This window comes from Anoplopoma fimbria, chromosome 12 (genome assembly GCF_027596085.1).
Source record: "Anoplopoma fimbria isolate UVic2021 breed Golden Eagle Sablefish chromosome 12, Afim_UVic_2022, whole genome shotgun sequence".
NCBI lineage: Eukaryota > Metazoa > Chordata > Actinopteri > Perciformes > Anoplopomatidae > Anoplopoma > Anoplopoma fimbria.
Genome location: NC_072460.1, coordinates 12,028,862 through 12,045,242, shown reverse-complemented (window position 1 = coordinate 12,045,242; position 16,381 = coordinate 12,028,862). Strand labels below are relative to the sequence as shown.

The 16,381-nt window shown below is 41.0% G+C and overlaps 1 protein-coding gene across 1 annotated transcript; it reads left to right on the top strand.

Moving 5' to 3' along the window:
* The first annotated feature begins 5,599 nt into the window (after positions 1–5,599).
* Positions 5,600–8,381, top strand: adora1b (adenosine A1 receptor b). The gene is made up of 2 exons (XM_054609835.1): positions 5,600–5,940; positions 7,586–8,381. Exons 1-2 carry the CDS (start codon positions 5,600–5,602, stop codon positions 8,379–8,381), a joined length of 1,137 nt encoding a protein of 378 aa, XP_054465810.1.
* Positions 8,382–16,381: the final 8,000 nt, after the last annotated feature.

Below are 16,381 nucleotides of genomic sequence, written 5' to 3'. Positions count from 1 at the left end.
TTGTGATCTAATTTTATAGTGTGAGACTTGTTTATGCAGCAGTAAGCATTTATGCAGAACATGCCATTACATATTGTACTCATGCTAATTATCACCTTTGTTGACAAATTATAAATTTGCAATCACCGACTGTATATAATATCGAGCATTAATATTTCATGTGCAGGCTGTGATCATCTTACTGTACATGCTGCTGTCAAAGTGCTTTCAATTAGTGTTGTGCAGCATTAATAGGGTCACATGTTGGGGAAAAGACATTAAATATTCCCTCTTATTATCCGAAGCCTTTCGATATGTGTGCAACACCGTGTAACCATTAGAAGAAATAGGGACGTATCATACATTGTTTTTATAAATTGTTGGCATCAGCTATACTGCTCTTACGGAGGCCAATTAAAATTACATCAGAAATAGCACTAAGAAGCGCAACGCAAGCATAGTCAACTCACCCACCTTTACGAAAACAGGATGTGAGTTCCTCACTTCGATTCACACATTTGCAAAATAGCTCTGTATTTAATTCTATGATTGGTGTGTAGGCTGCTGGAGAACGTTTTTACTGTAAAGCCGTCTGTGGGAGAACCTGAGATGTTTTTACCAATGCAGACTGAACATCAAAACTGTCAACATGCAAGGTGTGAATTATATATTTAACCTTGATATTTTGTGAGAGGCAGCCAGTGGCACTTCTGTCTGCTGGTTTTCTGTGTGTACACGGATGGAAGAGCTGTGGGAGATGCAGCGGAACATTTGAGAGGCTCAGTATTTTCTGCACAGTAATCTTATTTGGGACTGGTGTTGGATGACGCGGAGGCGCTCTCCCCACAGAGCTGCATTACAGAGACCGTGGTTTGGGTTTAGCGTTTCTGTTTGAGTGGTCCTCATCTGTACATCTTAGCACACTCAAGCAACAAGCATACCGAGACACAAAGACATGGGGAATCCCCTTATGCAACTTTCCCCGCGGAAAAGAGAATATATAAATTTAAGAGCAACCTACATGAAAACATATGGACATGATTATATTGCATGGTAGCCTACTTTTCCATTCAGCTATCTAAAGAGGAGGATACTGTTAAAGGAAAATGTTGAAAATTCCGGAAATGTGCGTATTTGTTTTATTGCCGATAGTTAGATGAGAAGATCAATACAGCTCTTATGTATGATGGTATGTTAAGCTATAGCCAGAAGCTGATTAGCTTAGCTTAGCTGGCCTTGGTCTGTCCAAAGGCAACGCAATCTCCTCACCAGCCCCTCTAAAGCTCAATAATTAGCATGCTATATCTTGTTTGGTGAATCCATACTAAATAAAAATGTAAAAACGACGAGATTATGACCAAGTAAACAAATTACAAAATACATTCCCCATATTGTCAAACCACTTATTTAACTTAATAACTCCTTGTTGCTGTTTCTCAAGATTTAGGGGTTTTAATCACCAGACCTAACAGCTCACATTTCTACAATTTTTAAGGTAATTTCCCTTTGAAGAAATAATGCTTAATTTAGATAAAACAAGGGGATTTTTTTTAACACTAGAATTAAAGATTAAAGAATTAAATGGTTTAGTGAATTTGAAATTAATAATTAAATAATTCCAAATATCTCTTTGTATTTGATGCACAGGTGGGTAGTCCTCAGTATTTCCAAATCCCTGGCTCTGGGCTTGCCAGGACCTCATCAGAAGGCCACATTAAAAGACTCATTTAAAATATCGCAGTTATGATCAAGGGTGGCTTTTTATATGATACCAGACAGTGAGCTGCCTGACTAGCTGTTGACATTTTTAATTTTCACCCTGTCAGCTCAAGCTTCAAGTGGGTGCGGTGGTTAATTTCACAGCAACATTGTGGGTGACGAGCAGGCAGAATGATGTGGGTCACCCGACTGGCTACTCTGAGAAGAGCTCTTACACCAAAATTAGTTTGTCAACAGGTTGTTTTCTCAGATTAAAGAAGAAAATTTAAGTAGACCAAAGTATTTTTCATATACTCAACAGTCAGGACTCAAACCACTTTAACTGTATTTTTGTGAAAGACAACACAAAATCTGGGTCACATGGATAATGTAAAATTTCATAGTGTCAAATGCATTTGTTCTGCAAAGATGTGGGGTATTTCTATCCATGAAGTCACCAGTTCAATGCTATGAAATCTAATATTCCTGAAGCAATAAATGTTGCTTTGTGCAGATGATCTCACTCTCTGTTGTGTGCAGCTGTTTGCTGACCTCAACAACATCAACTATCATTTTAGATTTATATTAATTGTAGAGGAAACGAGCAGACTTAATTGCTGTGTTTGTGTGAAAACAAATAGCTTTCATGGAAGAAATTAGTTTGTACATCTAATCCAACATCTGTTTTTCTTTTTTTCTCTGTGATGCACCACTTACTGGATAATTTCCATCTAAAGTACAAGGGGCCACGTCCATTCCCAGCGGCTATGATACTTTGGAGGCTGTTGGCGTTTGTCCAGGGAGAAACAAGTGAATGCTTAAATGTTCTTATATTGCCTCTTTTCTGAGATTTTCATTTTCATCTGAACGACAAAGCCAAGGCTATCCATCTTGTGTTGTTTTTCCTTAAAATGTCGCTTGTAATAACACTCTAGTTGTATTTCTCAATGGCCCCAGTCTTGTTTGAAATGGCTAAACTGTTTTACTGGAAAGAGTCCCTGGCTAATAGGCCAAGGTCCCAAGTCAGTTTTAATAATGTTGCTGCCGTCTGGTTCAGCGGTCAGCTGGGAACACCACAATAGTTTATGGCTGGTGATCTTTTCTTTAAATGACTGAGCAATATTGTTTTTGAACCCAGTTCAGCTGACAAGACACTGGGGAGGAAGAAGCTATGTGATCTTTCCTCATTTGAATATGGACATGGCTCAGTGCTTGGTTCTTCATCCAGGCAGTTGAAGCCTTCGTATAAATGATGCTATGTCAGAAGGAAAAGGTTGATGCGCTGTACAAGCTTGTGAGGGCGTCACACTGTGCCTGTGCCCATTAGTGGGCCTTTCTGTCATCTATCAGGATGATTTGCATTTAATGAAGAGGTTTTTGTTGAAAGCAGTCGACCTTACAACTAAACAGCTTTCCTTTTACCAATCAAAAAACTCTGAGCTTGGTGAAGGCCATGTACAAACTGTGGACATTTTGTAACTGCTGAGATATCTTTGATTTTGGACTCGACAAGAAAAGAGCACTGAACTGTAGAATCTCATGACACTGAAGCACACTGCACTTCACTGGTCACACATTCCCAAATGGCAAAATCTGACAATCGTTTACTGAAGCATTCCCTCATTTCCTCATATGGAAGAATTGTTTGAAAGGCCTTGATAGTGGGAAAGTCTATTTAAGGAAGTCTGTATTTGACACAGGGAACGTTTCATACTTCACACATTGTCAGGGTGCAGTCATGTCCTCAGTGAAAACACTGACTGTGAACAAGCACACGCAGCATTATGAAGTCTGTGCTGGCCATGTTGAGCATGTCTGTGTTCCCTGCTCGAGTCTCTAAGCTGCTCAAAGTTTAAAACACAATAAGGATACAGCCTGACATAGTGTATGGCACTTTCAGGATCCCTTTGCTACTCTCAACTAAGGCTTGACATAACATTGTAATTTGTATACTGATTGACACTTGATTGAAAAAGTAAAGAAAAATGCAGCCTTGACAGTGAACTTATTTGAAAAAACAAAAACATTCAGAATCTCTCTGGCTTGTCAACCACAATAGCCCAAATGTGTCAGTTCAATCCATTTGCTCTATGAAGATTGATTTCTCATGCATTACCACCAGGCTTATGCTCATTCAATTGTCAGTGAAAGAAGTGTGTCTGGTGCCAATCACTGCCAGCGGACCATATGGCTGCTTCCTTACTCAGTGTATGCTGGCTGACCTCTGTACCCCACGCTGATGTCTCTGATGCTGGTCACAGATAAAAGCTGGCTAGAGCAGAGCTCCTGCTGACTGTTGGCTATCATGCCATAAAACACGAACACCCGGTATGTACGTTGACCACAGTATTGCTTTTTTGTTTTTGTATCAGTCTGACTCACATGCCATCTGAAATCCAGGACTTCCACCCTGCTTTCTTCCATATTAGGCTATATAAGTTACAGCGAGTAAGCACAGTGCACCATCTGTGACGCCTTCACATCAAGTCTACACTGTCAGTCCTGTACGGATGTGAAAATAGAGATCCTGCCACGGTCAGAGAGCTCACGCAACTGCCTGTTATAAACCTTTGAACCACAGCGAGGGAGCACAAGATGCCAGTGCTGTAGGTCACTCCTGTATTTTCTAAATGCTTGGCTGCTCAGGGGTCATCGTGTGTTTCTAATTGACAGGAAGGGTTGTTGTGTCACTGGAGACCGGCTTTTGAATGGCCCAAGTCAGAGGCAGGACATATTCTTTTAAGGCTGGTCAATATATCTAAATCCGTCATACCGTTTCTAGTCTTGTTGTTATAGATTTCTCATTAGTTTGGAGGCTGGCCTCGGGCTCAAAGCGGAGGTCTTTGAAGTCTGAAGCACATAAATATATTTAGAATGACCTGAATAATAATAATAATTTCTCTGAGGTGTTGTGAATTAATGAAGTCTATTTTGGCAAATGAGGAAAACAGTGAGATTCATATTGCGTGATTCCATAATTGTGCCACTGTTTACTCGGTCTTTTGTCATGAGGGAATTATATATATGATCTCTGCCATTTTCAATAGCTCTAGCTGTGTTGTTATGTGTAAGCTGTGGCAGTTCACTGCCTCACCTCTTATCAGAACAAAAGGTAACCGAGCAAGGTCCATTAGCATTTGAAAGGGCGTGGGAGGAAGGCGTGCATGGCATAAAATAAAAAACGAGAGTTCAAATCACCTCTGCACTACCTGACTTCCTTGGGACGGTCCCGCAGAAGGATACAGCGCATTTAATTATTTCTGCATGGAAACAGAAGCAGTCGCACCCGCCGAATAGACTACGCTGAACCAAGAATATTATTTAAACAGAAACAAAAACAACACATCTGAATAGAACAAAAAAAAAAACGGGGGGAAATTCCAAAGCTATATTCGGCAACTGCATTATTGGTCTTACCGAAAGCACAGTGAGGGGGAGAGAAAGAGGGACCCGCCTGCGCAGGAGCTGCAACTGTGCGCACTTTCATCCAGAAGGTAGCTTATTGCCGTAATGAAACCTGCATTGTTGAGAATTAAAAACGTAGACCGATGAAGATGAAGATGAGGCGCCCTCTTGGATAAATCGGAGCACATGTGGAGGATGCTGCTCTCACCAGGAGCAGGTGTATTTAGCCAAGTGGATGCGCAGGGCACAGAGCAGGAGCGACGCACAACAGCCACCGGACCACAACACCTGCTCCAAAGGAAAACAAACTCATTTTTAGATATGCTGCTGGTTAACGCACTTCTTACCACAACATAACTGGATTATTTTTGTTGCAATTTATATCTCTTAACCAGGAGAATGTGGGCACCGGGAAACTGATGCACGCACAGCGCATTGGGAGAATACTGTAGACTGCCCTGCTGGCTGCTCATAACCATCAATCTTGTTCTTATCCAGGACATAATCATCTGCAAGGATGCCCGGAGCAGTTCTCTCAGCGCAGTCGCTCTACATTGGGATGGAGGTGCTGATTGCAGTCGCGTCTGTAATGGGAAACGTGATGGTGGTTTGGGCGGTTAAAATTAACAAATCGTTGCGAGATAACACGTTTTGCTTCATCGTGTCACTGGCTCTGGCGGATATCGCAGTGGGAGCCCTGGTCATTCCTTTGGCGATTACTATCAGCATCGGACTCCAAACTCACTTTTACAGCTGCCTGCTCGTCGCGTGCACGGTGCTGGTACTGACGCAAAGTTCAATCCTGGCCCTACTGGCTATTGCAATTGACCGCTATCTCAGGGTCAAGATCCCGACCAGGTAATGAGGTTTTCACAACCCAACAAGGAAAAAGGCACATGTCATTGTCTTTATCTGTGCCACGTGGACACGTGACAGGGATGGTGATAGTAATGATGTTGATGATGGCACTGTTTTTATTTGCTCACACAAACAAACAAATAACCACAGCCCCAGAGCTGTGCGTATTTATTTGCTCACGGGTCACGTTTCACTTCACAGGATGCCTCCACCCTGCCGGTCACTTTATTTGCATATAGATCTGACTCACTAGTGCTGACATGACAGCTATCTGATCAACCAACAGCTTTCATTAGTTCCTTTGTCCTCAAGGTGCTAATGTGTGTGGCAGAGTAGCACAGTGGCACACAGTGACAGAATGGGGTTGTATACTGGAGAAATATGGTTCTTGGGGGTCACAAAGATGGTCATATTTGCTGTCAATATGTATAATATCCTTCTTTGTTTCGGCTACTACCAGTGATTTATCATGCCGAGCTGAAACAAAAGACTGAGCAGTGGCGCTGAAAGGCTGAAAAAGATAATCTTGGTCGAACAGGGGAATTTATTGTCTAAGAATATTCTCAGCGGAGTCTTAGACATGAGATTAATGTTCGAAGCTATAACAAAGGCTTCTTAGGTTACAATTGCAGTTTATCAGGAATTTTAACTTTTTACAACTTAGTCTTTTAAAACCATCCAAGCTTAATGGTGTCTGCCTCAGAAACTTTCACATCCTACATATCCATTCCTTGTGTTACTAACATCTGAAATGCTGTCACAAGGGAGTGTTACTGCCACTCGCTTCCCACAACTTCAATTAAGTCCCACATTTCCTGCTGTTAGATTAGAATCTGATATTTTCTGAGCAGACTGGCTCCCAGGCTCAGTGTGTGAATAATGATCGTCATGCCATGCTTCAGACACAATCCCTGGTCGATACTAATCCAAGACATGGCACTGGGCTAAATTGCAGGATTTTGTTTTGCTTCAGGCTCCACTTCAGCTAAAGGTCAGGTTATTGTAATGCTAATTTCCCTGACAATAACCACAACACATGTTGAAAATATCACTCATTCGTTATCCGAAAGGGAGCATTGTTTGCTCTACACACTTTTCAACACGAGTGTGATCAGATAGATGTTTCACTGCCTCTAGGCAAGTATCAGTCTGAGTCTCTCTGTGCCATTGCTTAGTCATAGGACAGCAGTCATACAATTTTACAGCCTCTGCACCTTGTACTTCTTCTACCTTCTGCCTCTTATCCATATAACACCGGAAACAATGAAAAAGCCATATCTGTTAAAGCTGGTTGTAGCTTCCCAAGTCCTGCAGCTTTTGTCCACTGTACCGCTGTAATAAATTATTAGATAATATTAAGCCAATTGTAAGAACTGTGGGCTAATTGGTTGTGCCCTAAACAAAATAAGTGTGCAAAGCAGCAGTGATAAAAGTTTGCTGACACTGTCCTGTTCAAGTGGAAATATTTGCTGCAAGGAAATGTGTGTAACGTGTCCAGGGGCTTGAGGTCTGAATGGTAACTCTTTTTTTGTGAATCACACCTTTTGTCACTGACAAAGTGAAAGAGATGAAGCAAATAAGAAGCCATGCAAGTCCTTACAGCACTGTGAGAGAAAGTGCTGACATGAGACTGTGTTGTTTGCAGGTACAAGCGGGTGGTGACCCCTCGGCGTGCGGGGCTGGCAGTGGTGATATGCTGGACGGTGGCCTTCATCGTGGGGTTAACCCCCATGTTAGGCTGGAACAACCTGAAGCGCCTCCAGCAGAACGGCTCCATCAGCTCTGACCTTATTATCACCTGCCAATTTGAAAATGTCATCAGCATGGACTACATGGTCTATTTCAACTTTTTCGGTTGGGTGCTGCCGCCACTGCTTCTTATGCTGGTCATCTATGCAGAGATCTTCTACGTGATCCACAAGCAACTCAACAATAAGAAGTTCACCACCAGTCACACAGACCCCAACAGGTACTATGACAAGGAGCTGAATCTTGCAAAATCGCTGGCTCTGGTTCTTTTCCTCTTCGCGGTCAGCTGGCTCCCCCTCCACATCATCAACTGCATCACACTTTTCTGCCCTGAGTGCAAGAAGCCTATAGTCCTCATCTACATCGCCATCCTGCTCACCCATGGCAACTCTGCTGTCAACCCAATTATCTACGCTTTCCGTATTAAGAAGTTCCGCACGGCCTTCAAGAAAATCTGGCAGCAGTATTTCTGCTGCAAGGACACACCAGCTCTGGAAATTCAGCCAAGCGACAGAAAAGAGATGCCCAATGCGGAGCCAGCGACACCACCACAGCCCCCTCAGAAGGAAAGCCTAAAATATGATCCACCACAACAGCAGCCGCCTCCACCTGAACAGCAGCAGGACCAGAGGACCGAACCACCTCAACAACCTAAAGAGCATCCGCCTTTACTGGAGCAGAACACAGTCTAAGCCAAGGAATGGAGCTGATGGCTGTGTGGATAAAATAATGATCACTGCAGGAGCATTGGTTCTCTCCTCATTTGAATGTATTCTAATGAGGAGCATGAAACGCTACAATGATGTAGGGAAGGAGGTGACTCTGATCATAAATCCAAAATACTGGATGATCATTTATCTTTACTCAGGAGGAGTGGATTTTATGAAAGTATGGTCAGAGCAAAAAAAAAAAAAAGAAAAGGTAATATATTACCTTGCAATAATGGAAGTCTTTTTAACAGTGACTATCTTAGTAACAGACTTGAGACATTAAGCTTTAACTGTTGATCTTTATGGTCAAACATTTGGTGTGAACATTACAAAATGTGCAATTTAAGTTATTGTGGTTGGTCATTATCAGATTATCAAATGTTTTAATTTGCCATGGAATGAAAGTTTGTTCGTTCAGTAGAGCAGGTTCATTTTATTACTGTGTGTATGTTTAAACGGACAGTAGCTGAAGAATATGAATGTAATAATGTAAATAAGAGACAAACGCAGCACACCTTTTGAACGCTCATCTCCTCTTCAGGGTCTTGATCGCACAACAGTGGTAGAGCAAGTGGCACTATGGGTTCAGAAGATGCAGTTTAAAGGGTTTTGTAATCCCTTAACTCTTCTCCCCTGGAGCTGAGTCCCTCAGTGGATCTAGCAGCACTGCTCCATTACTGAGGAGATGGACAGTGATAAGAAACAAGCAGCTGGAGGGAATGGCTGGTTTTAACCTTTTAGAGGCTGCGTTCAGGAGACTCGCTGCTGCATGAGGACAGCTACTCACGGGGGAGAAGGACAAGATGCACTTAAAGCTCGTGTTTATCCAGCCTCCATGCCAGCTGGTGGTGAGAGCTGTTTTTCCTTTTTACACTACATTGAAAGATAACGTTATCACAACTTACCACTAGGAACAGTGGCTTCCATGGCCTTATTCAATATTATAATTAGTACGGACTGGACTGGAAAAGGCAACGTGAAGATTGTGAGTATTTTAACTGAACTGTAAGCTCAACATTGTGCAAAATGTCAAACTGGGGCATCTGTAGATTAGAAATGATGTTCAATGACAATGACAAAAACACTGTATGAGAATGTAAAGTAATTCTGTTTTCACTCTTGTAAAGACTCAGAGCTCTGGCCAAAACAGTTTGCTGATGTTCTCCTGAGTGGGTGACAATCTATTATGTATTTTCTATTGCAGTCTTGAGAAAAAAAAATGTAGATTCTCAGATGGCCGCAAAGGCAGAAACCTTAATGCGATCCACACCAAAGTGTAAAGGCCAGATGGACTGTATATAAAATACACTTGAGGGAAAAAAAGAGGACGAATAAACGTATGATATAACATGCTTAATGCTATTTTCAAAATATGTTTACAGTATTGTTTCCAATAGAATAGTGAAATATACATATTAGTGATGTATTTTTTGTATAGCTTGATGAATCACCTCTGATGAAAATGTGACTACTGAGCAAACAGTCTAACCCTGTTTCCAAGAAATTATGTTGAAATACAACTAATGTGCAACAGTAAATATGTTTGGAAGGAAACCTAATGCCACCAAAAATACGCTTTCTATTAACATAATTATTACATGTCAAGTCACAAAAACATTGATACTGAACTAGGGGTTTCACGATATACCGGTATATACGATAACACAGTTATGTTTACAGACTCTCTCTCAATCTCCCTTCACAACAGTTTTGAGTCTGATTAATTTGCCCTAAAAAAAACGCACTTTGGTTTAAACATTCTGGGTTTTGTATGCCCAACATCTGCTCTAACCACATCCTTGAGACTTTGTTAGATAAATGTAGAGCTTCATTAACTTAAAACACTGTTATACATAACGTTATCGGGAAACTAAATCAGTAATCTATGAATGTAATGTAAGGAGACAGGGTGTCACACTCGTGTTTTCATCCAATCATTTTATATTGGCCATCAATACTTTTATACAAAAAAAAGGATCACCTGATGACTTGTATGTGAAAGAGGTCGTTACAAATGACGAACGCACTGGAAAACCCACATGGCTGCTGGGCTTTATTGAGGTTTATTACGTCTTTCAGTTTATTGTTTGGATTTTTCAGCCTACAACTTTCAAGTTTTTCAGTCTCACTGCTCTCATCTTTGTTTCAAACTATTTCAGACTAAATTGGCAACAAGCTGGTGATGGAACTAGAGACATACTCATATATTTTTATTCAGGAGTTACCCAGAAAATGGATAGAACTAAAGACCGTCTTGCGATGGGATATCACAAGCTGAGACTCAAAAAGAGCCAGTGGAATAAATTGTGGGGGGGGCAATTAACCATTGCCGTCCTCCCTACTTCTGGCGCTCTTGCTCGGACCACACCCACCTTTGTACTCGGCCTTCATTTTGATCTTAACTACACACCTGTAAAGTTTAGGACTACATTTTGCCGAAATGACACATACAGACTGGCAATGTGAAAACAATACCAGCGTTACTGTTGCGGCTGGTAAAGAATAGTGATTATTGGACATTTCTCAGGTGGCCATAATCCAAATGAATGCTATTGTTGCTGCCTATCTACTGGTTGTGTAATTAAACAGCTGTTTGCTTACAATTTAACCCTTATAGGGATTTAATGTTGTATTGTGTCTGCTTCACAAAACTGGCCAAAAAAAAGAAAAAATCCGGTATAAACCTGCATTAACAGCCTTTATCAATCTGTTCCTTCTCACATAAAGTCTGTATGCTAACTGAGGATACACTAAAGTATAGACACCAAAAGACTCTATATAATTATGATAGTAAAGTTGTTTCTACCTATTCCCTCTTCTCGGCAGGCACCACTTCTTGAATTGTAATTATTCCACTGCAAAACACTTCAAGCCCAAGATATCTCAACTTTCCATTGGTACCTTGCTTGGCAGTGCTGTCACAATTCTCATTACCGCTGCAATAATGCAGCGAGTGGCTCTAGATAACAGTCGAGAGTTGTCACAGCTCTGACAACCCATTTTTCTTCCCTGTGTCTGAGTTCCTTTGATATTTAGCGATGTATAAAGTCCCTGGAAAGACCACGTAATCCTAGTGAGGACTGCTTAGCCTTGCTCTGTCTGCGAGGTCTCCATCTCTCAAGTTGCCAACAGATTTACTTCAATCACCTCTTTCAGATATAATTTATCCAGAATCCGTACATACAGAGTAACACTTTTTGTTCAGTCTGCGAGGCTATTTTTATCATGTTGGCTTGGTTTCATTGGCAAAGATGCTGAGTTTCAGGGAAGGATTGAATATCAAGTCGAAGGAGACTTCAGATAAGAACAACAAATAAGAGGAAAGGAAATACTGGTGCTTTGTATTTCAAATGGAACAGCAGAGGTGACCTTTCCCTGCAGCGACCTGCTGTCCTTGGGGCTAATGTGGGTGCTAACTGCAGATCCTGAGAGAAGGAGAGGGGCCTCTCTTTCCACCACTTCACATTCACATTCTGCAGTAAAACAAGGTTCAGGGTGTAGTAACCTTGTATTTAATGTTGTGACACATTTGCAATTACATTTACATTAGATTCAGTCAATGGCTTGGTGCACATTTGCAAGGGAAATTCCCAGAGATATGTGAATTGTAGTAATGATGTGTTTTGGAATGAATGCAAACTAATATCAAGAGTATTTTAATAACAAGTAACAACATGACTTCCACACCTCTGTACCTGTCCTTGTCCCCTCTGGTGAAATGCAGCTATTTGGATCAATATTTCTTCTAAAGGGCTTGTTTCAACCATGTTTCAAGTCAATATTTAGCTCTGTACATCAGCTGAAGATCTAACCGACTCGCTGCACTTCCAGGGTCGGCTTGGGTGAAAAATGCATCGCATGATATTTATGTCACAGTAAAGGGCTTTTACATTCAAAATGGAGGAGTGGTTTGATCTATCTGGACTCTGATCAGGCTTCATGAATAAGCAAGCGTGTTGTGCCCCCGTTGCTGCAGCACAACAGGAAACAAGGCTCCTTGTCAGAACGCCTTATGTGCCATCACAACATCTGTCTTTAGGAGCAGTTGCAGCACAGATCCAATGAAGAGCTTTGAAGGATAACGTGCACATAAAAGAAGCTCTATGTTACGATGGTATTATACAGTAAAGGCCAGAGCAATATCTGCCATCGCATACAGTTGATTGTTGTCACTCTTCTGCACGTGTGATTTCCCAGAAAAGCAATCAGTCATAAAAACAAGGCCACCAATTCTGCCTTTGCTGAGAGGAGCATCTGTGTCAGACACATCTGTGTCAGACACATCTGTGTTATGACACAGCAATGTGGGGACATCAGTTTCTAGTTGGCATCACAGCTAATAAGAGGTTGCGTCCAAAGGTATATGCATAAAAATGAGAAGATGCGAAAACAAATGAGCAGATGCACATTTGCAGCAGATGGAATTTTTGCATGCTGTAACAACTGGACACATGATATGAAACACATTCTAGATAAACAGCTGCGATTTATCAAAGTGATTACACAGAGCAGATAAACTGACATCATCTTTAGCTGTGAATTTAACCTAAAGGTGCTGTGCTAAAACTAAGAGATCAATCAATTGTCTTTTACAGTCCTTCAGAAGCGATTTCATCCCACTCACCGGACATCAGAAACAACAATAAGGGCTCACAGCATGTGTGAAAACCCTTCAATAGGGTATCTGCAAATTAAACAAACCAATTTCCCCTAACAATCAATTATTAACCAAACAGGCTTACTAAATTAGAACATCATCAATATTTTATCGCCTTTTTTATCATATCTCTGCCTAGGGAGGTATTTTGAAAAACAGCTTGAAGCAAAGCTGTAAAATATATAGGGGGAGGTTGGCTCCTGTGTGAACCCTGGCGAAGAAGAAGATGCAAACAATGGTTCACAGGATTTCATTTGGAAAAATAAGTTTTTATGGAGCAGAGATGGTCTTATGCTTTGTTTAGTGGCATTATTCACTTCCCCTGATAAAACAGGTTTTCCTTACACTACTGGCTGTTAAACCTTGATGCTGCATTTCTCCCCTCCAGCGCTCTATTTCTAACCCTTTTGGTGTCAGTGACAGTCCTTATGACAGACTGCCACCTGCTGGTTAATATGTTTGATTAAAGCTGAGCATTGGGAGTACCTGCTGCGGATCTGGCTGTCTAGTGGAGGGAACCAAGGTCCCATCTGGTTCCTTCATTAAGCTTCTCCCACAGGTCCTGATGGCACTTTCAGCGTCCAAAGACTTTTATTTAAGATCTTTTGGTGGCGGCTCCAAAGACCTGCTTGGCTGATTTATATCCCAAAGTCACTAGAACTATAGCTTATCGAGCACGGATGAAGGAGCCAAAACAAAAACCCCACATGATGCCCAGAAACAACGTGAACCCACAATTGAAAAATGTGCAGATTTAAGCACCACATTATAATCATTGTTGTTCCGTGTTCAGAAAAACATGCTTGATTAAGTTGTTTTATTCATTTGTTTCCACAGTAAAAACTTGCATTTAAAAAGAATGTACAGTAAAATGTGCAAGATAGTTTATCATCTATTTTTATCATAAGCAACCTTTTTTCATTTCTAGAATTGTGAACATGAAAGAGTTGTTTGAAGTTGTTGATTATCTCACAGAGATCCTAAAAATATGATCCAGAGATTGTTCCCACATCCACATAAGAGCACCCATTCAGTCATTGAACCAAAAGTACGTTTCTGTTATTGACTCCAGTATAATGTACCTATAGTGGTGGAAAGAGTATTCAAATGTTAAGGATGTAAAAGTAAAGAAAATGCACAACGAATATTCACATCAAGATATTCTTAAAGTTCAGAAAATAAAAGTACACATAATGCAGAATGGCCCATTTCAGACAAATATATATTATATTACTTGATTATAATGGTGATGCATTAATGTATTTATTGCTTTAATGTTGCAGCTGCTTAAGATTGGGATAATTTAATTATTTTATATACTGCTGGGTAGTTTACCCTCTAATGATACACCATAACCTATTAGCTGATTTATAGTTTTTATTAAAAGTATAAATCTGTAGCTAAAGATTTCAAACAAATGTAGTGGTGTAAAAAGTACACAATATTTGCTTCCAAAAGTTAGTGGAGCAGAAGTAAGTAAATAATAAATAATAAAGTCAATACTCAAGTAAAGTACCTCAAGATTGGTTGAGTAAATGTACTTAGTTACATTCTACCACTGCCTACAATATGAATAGAATTCAATTCTGTTTTCGTTGTGCGTTCCTCAGGCATTTTCAGTTTGGTGAGAAAGGTTTTCCCCGAGATAATGTTATGCTAGATTTATTGCTGACCATTTTGGTGATGCAGGCAGAGTCATCAGCAAATGTGTAACCACAAACAGTAATGTCAGGGTTCAAGTTGTTTTGCTGCATTACTGGGAAATGGCACATTGTGAGCACCACCATCTGGGTTTTTTGTAATGTTGTATTTATCTTAGGCCACGCAAGTTCAAACTCCGGCAACCCCACGTACGGTAACAGGGAGCTCAAAAGGCAGCAAACACACATCAAAAGGAGGGATAACTGCCAGCCTCAACAAGTCTGAACCAAAATGTGTCGAGGCAGCTGAAGTGCTGAGCCTGACTCACTTCACTCCTGCTATCAGCTGCTTTTCCTTTATCAGGAAGGGGAAATTCCCATCCCTTTTCCCATGTTCATGGATGTTGGTTTTAAAGCCCTGTTGAATGGACTTCACCATACATGACTCTGCTATAACACCAAAATGCCTATCTGTAACAAAGCACTGTTTTGTTTTGGTTTACAGGCCGCAGATTTTGAAAACAACTCTTTAAAAAGTTATGGAGGCGTTGCTATATATGCAGTTTAAAAGCAATAATAATATTTGGTGCAATTAGAGCTTCCCTCGTGGCTCATGCTGTCACTCCCTTGTGGCTGTGCTTTGGATGGCAGAGGATGGAACGCCCATAAAGGCCACTGCTTATGACTCGCAGTAATTAGCTTTTAACGGTGGTGGTGAAAGATGGCTGTCCATAAAGTCAACACAACTCCGCCTGCCTGGACTTGCTCTGCAGTGGCAGCCCACGCCTCAGCAGTCTACCCTCATGCATGGCTCCCTGCCATAACCGCCTGCTACTTTTTAGTGATATTATATAATTACAAATGGTCTTCATTACAGTATCACAACATTATTAAACCTCCTCCCTGCGGTGGCCTGGTGGCCTACTGGGGGTTAAGCTGCCCACCATGAACCACAATGTGCCGGATCTCTGTTGCATGTAATTCCCCATCTCACACTCTTCTCATTTCCTGGCATCTACTGGTACTATCTGATGAAGGCAGTTAGCGTCCAGATATATGTGTGTGTATGAGTTAGTATCCCTCAATCACTTTTGTCATGATGATTTGTCACACAGGGGAACCGTGTGAACATCTAAGATGATAGGTGTGGTTCTCACAAAGCCTCAAGTTAGTCAACAAAGTGCCATAATCACATATGTATCCATACAAAGTCATTGCAAAACATCTGTACAAATGACTTCAAGACTTTCTGCATATCCTGTTTCACTCATCTGCAGCAAAGTGTCATAATCCTGTAGAGTACCTAAGTGGAAGCACAGGAAATGGGCATTTTTGGACTGCGGTTGTTACCAAACAGTCGGTGCAAAAGCAATGGGAAAGAAAACAGCGATAAGCACTGATGGTTTATATGACATGCATCTTTTAACAGCTTAGATCAACTTGACATGGAACTCTGCTTTGATCCCTGGCAGTGTAGTGTAACTTATTTTCCCCACATCAAGATGGAGAAAAGTTGTTGTCTGCTAAGATTAAGTCAAAAGAAAAGGTTTGAAGAGAATAACATTAGAACAACTTTTATCTGCATTTAGTTTTGGAGTGAACTACTCAAACCTAACCCAGTATTTTCATTGTTCATCTTGGGCTGGATGTGACATGGATGACACATCACTATGAGGATCATTATT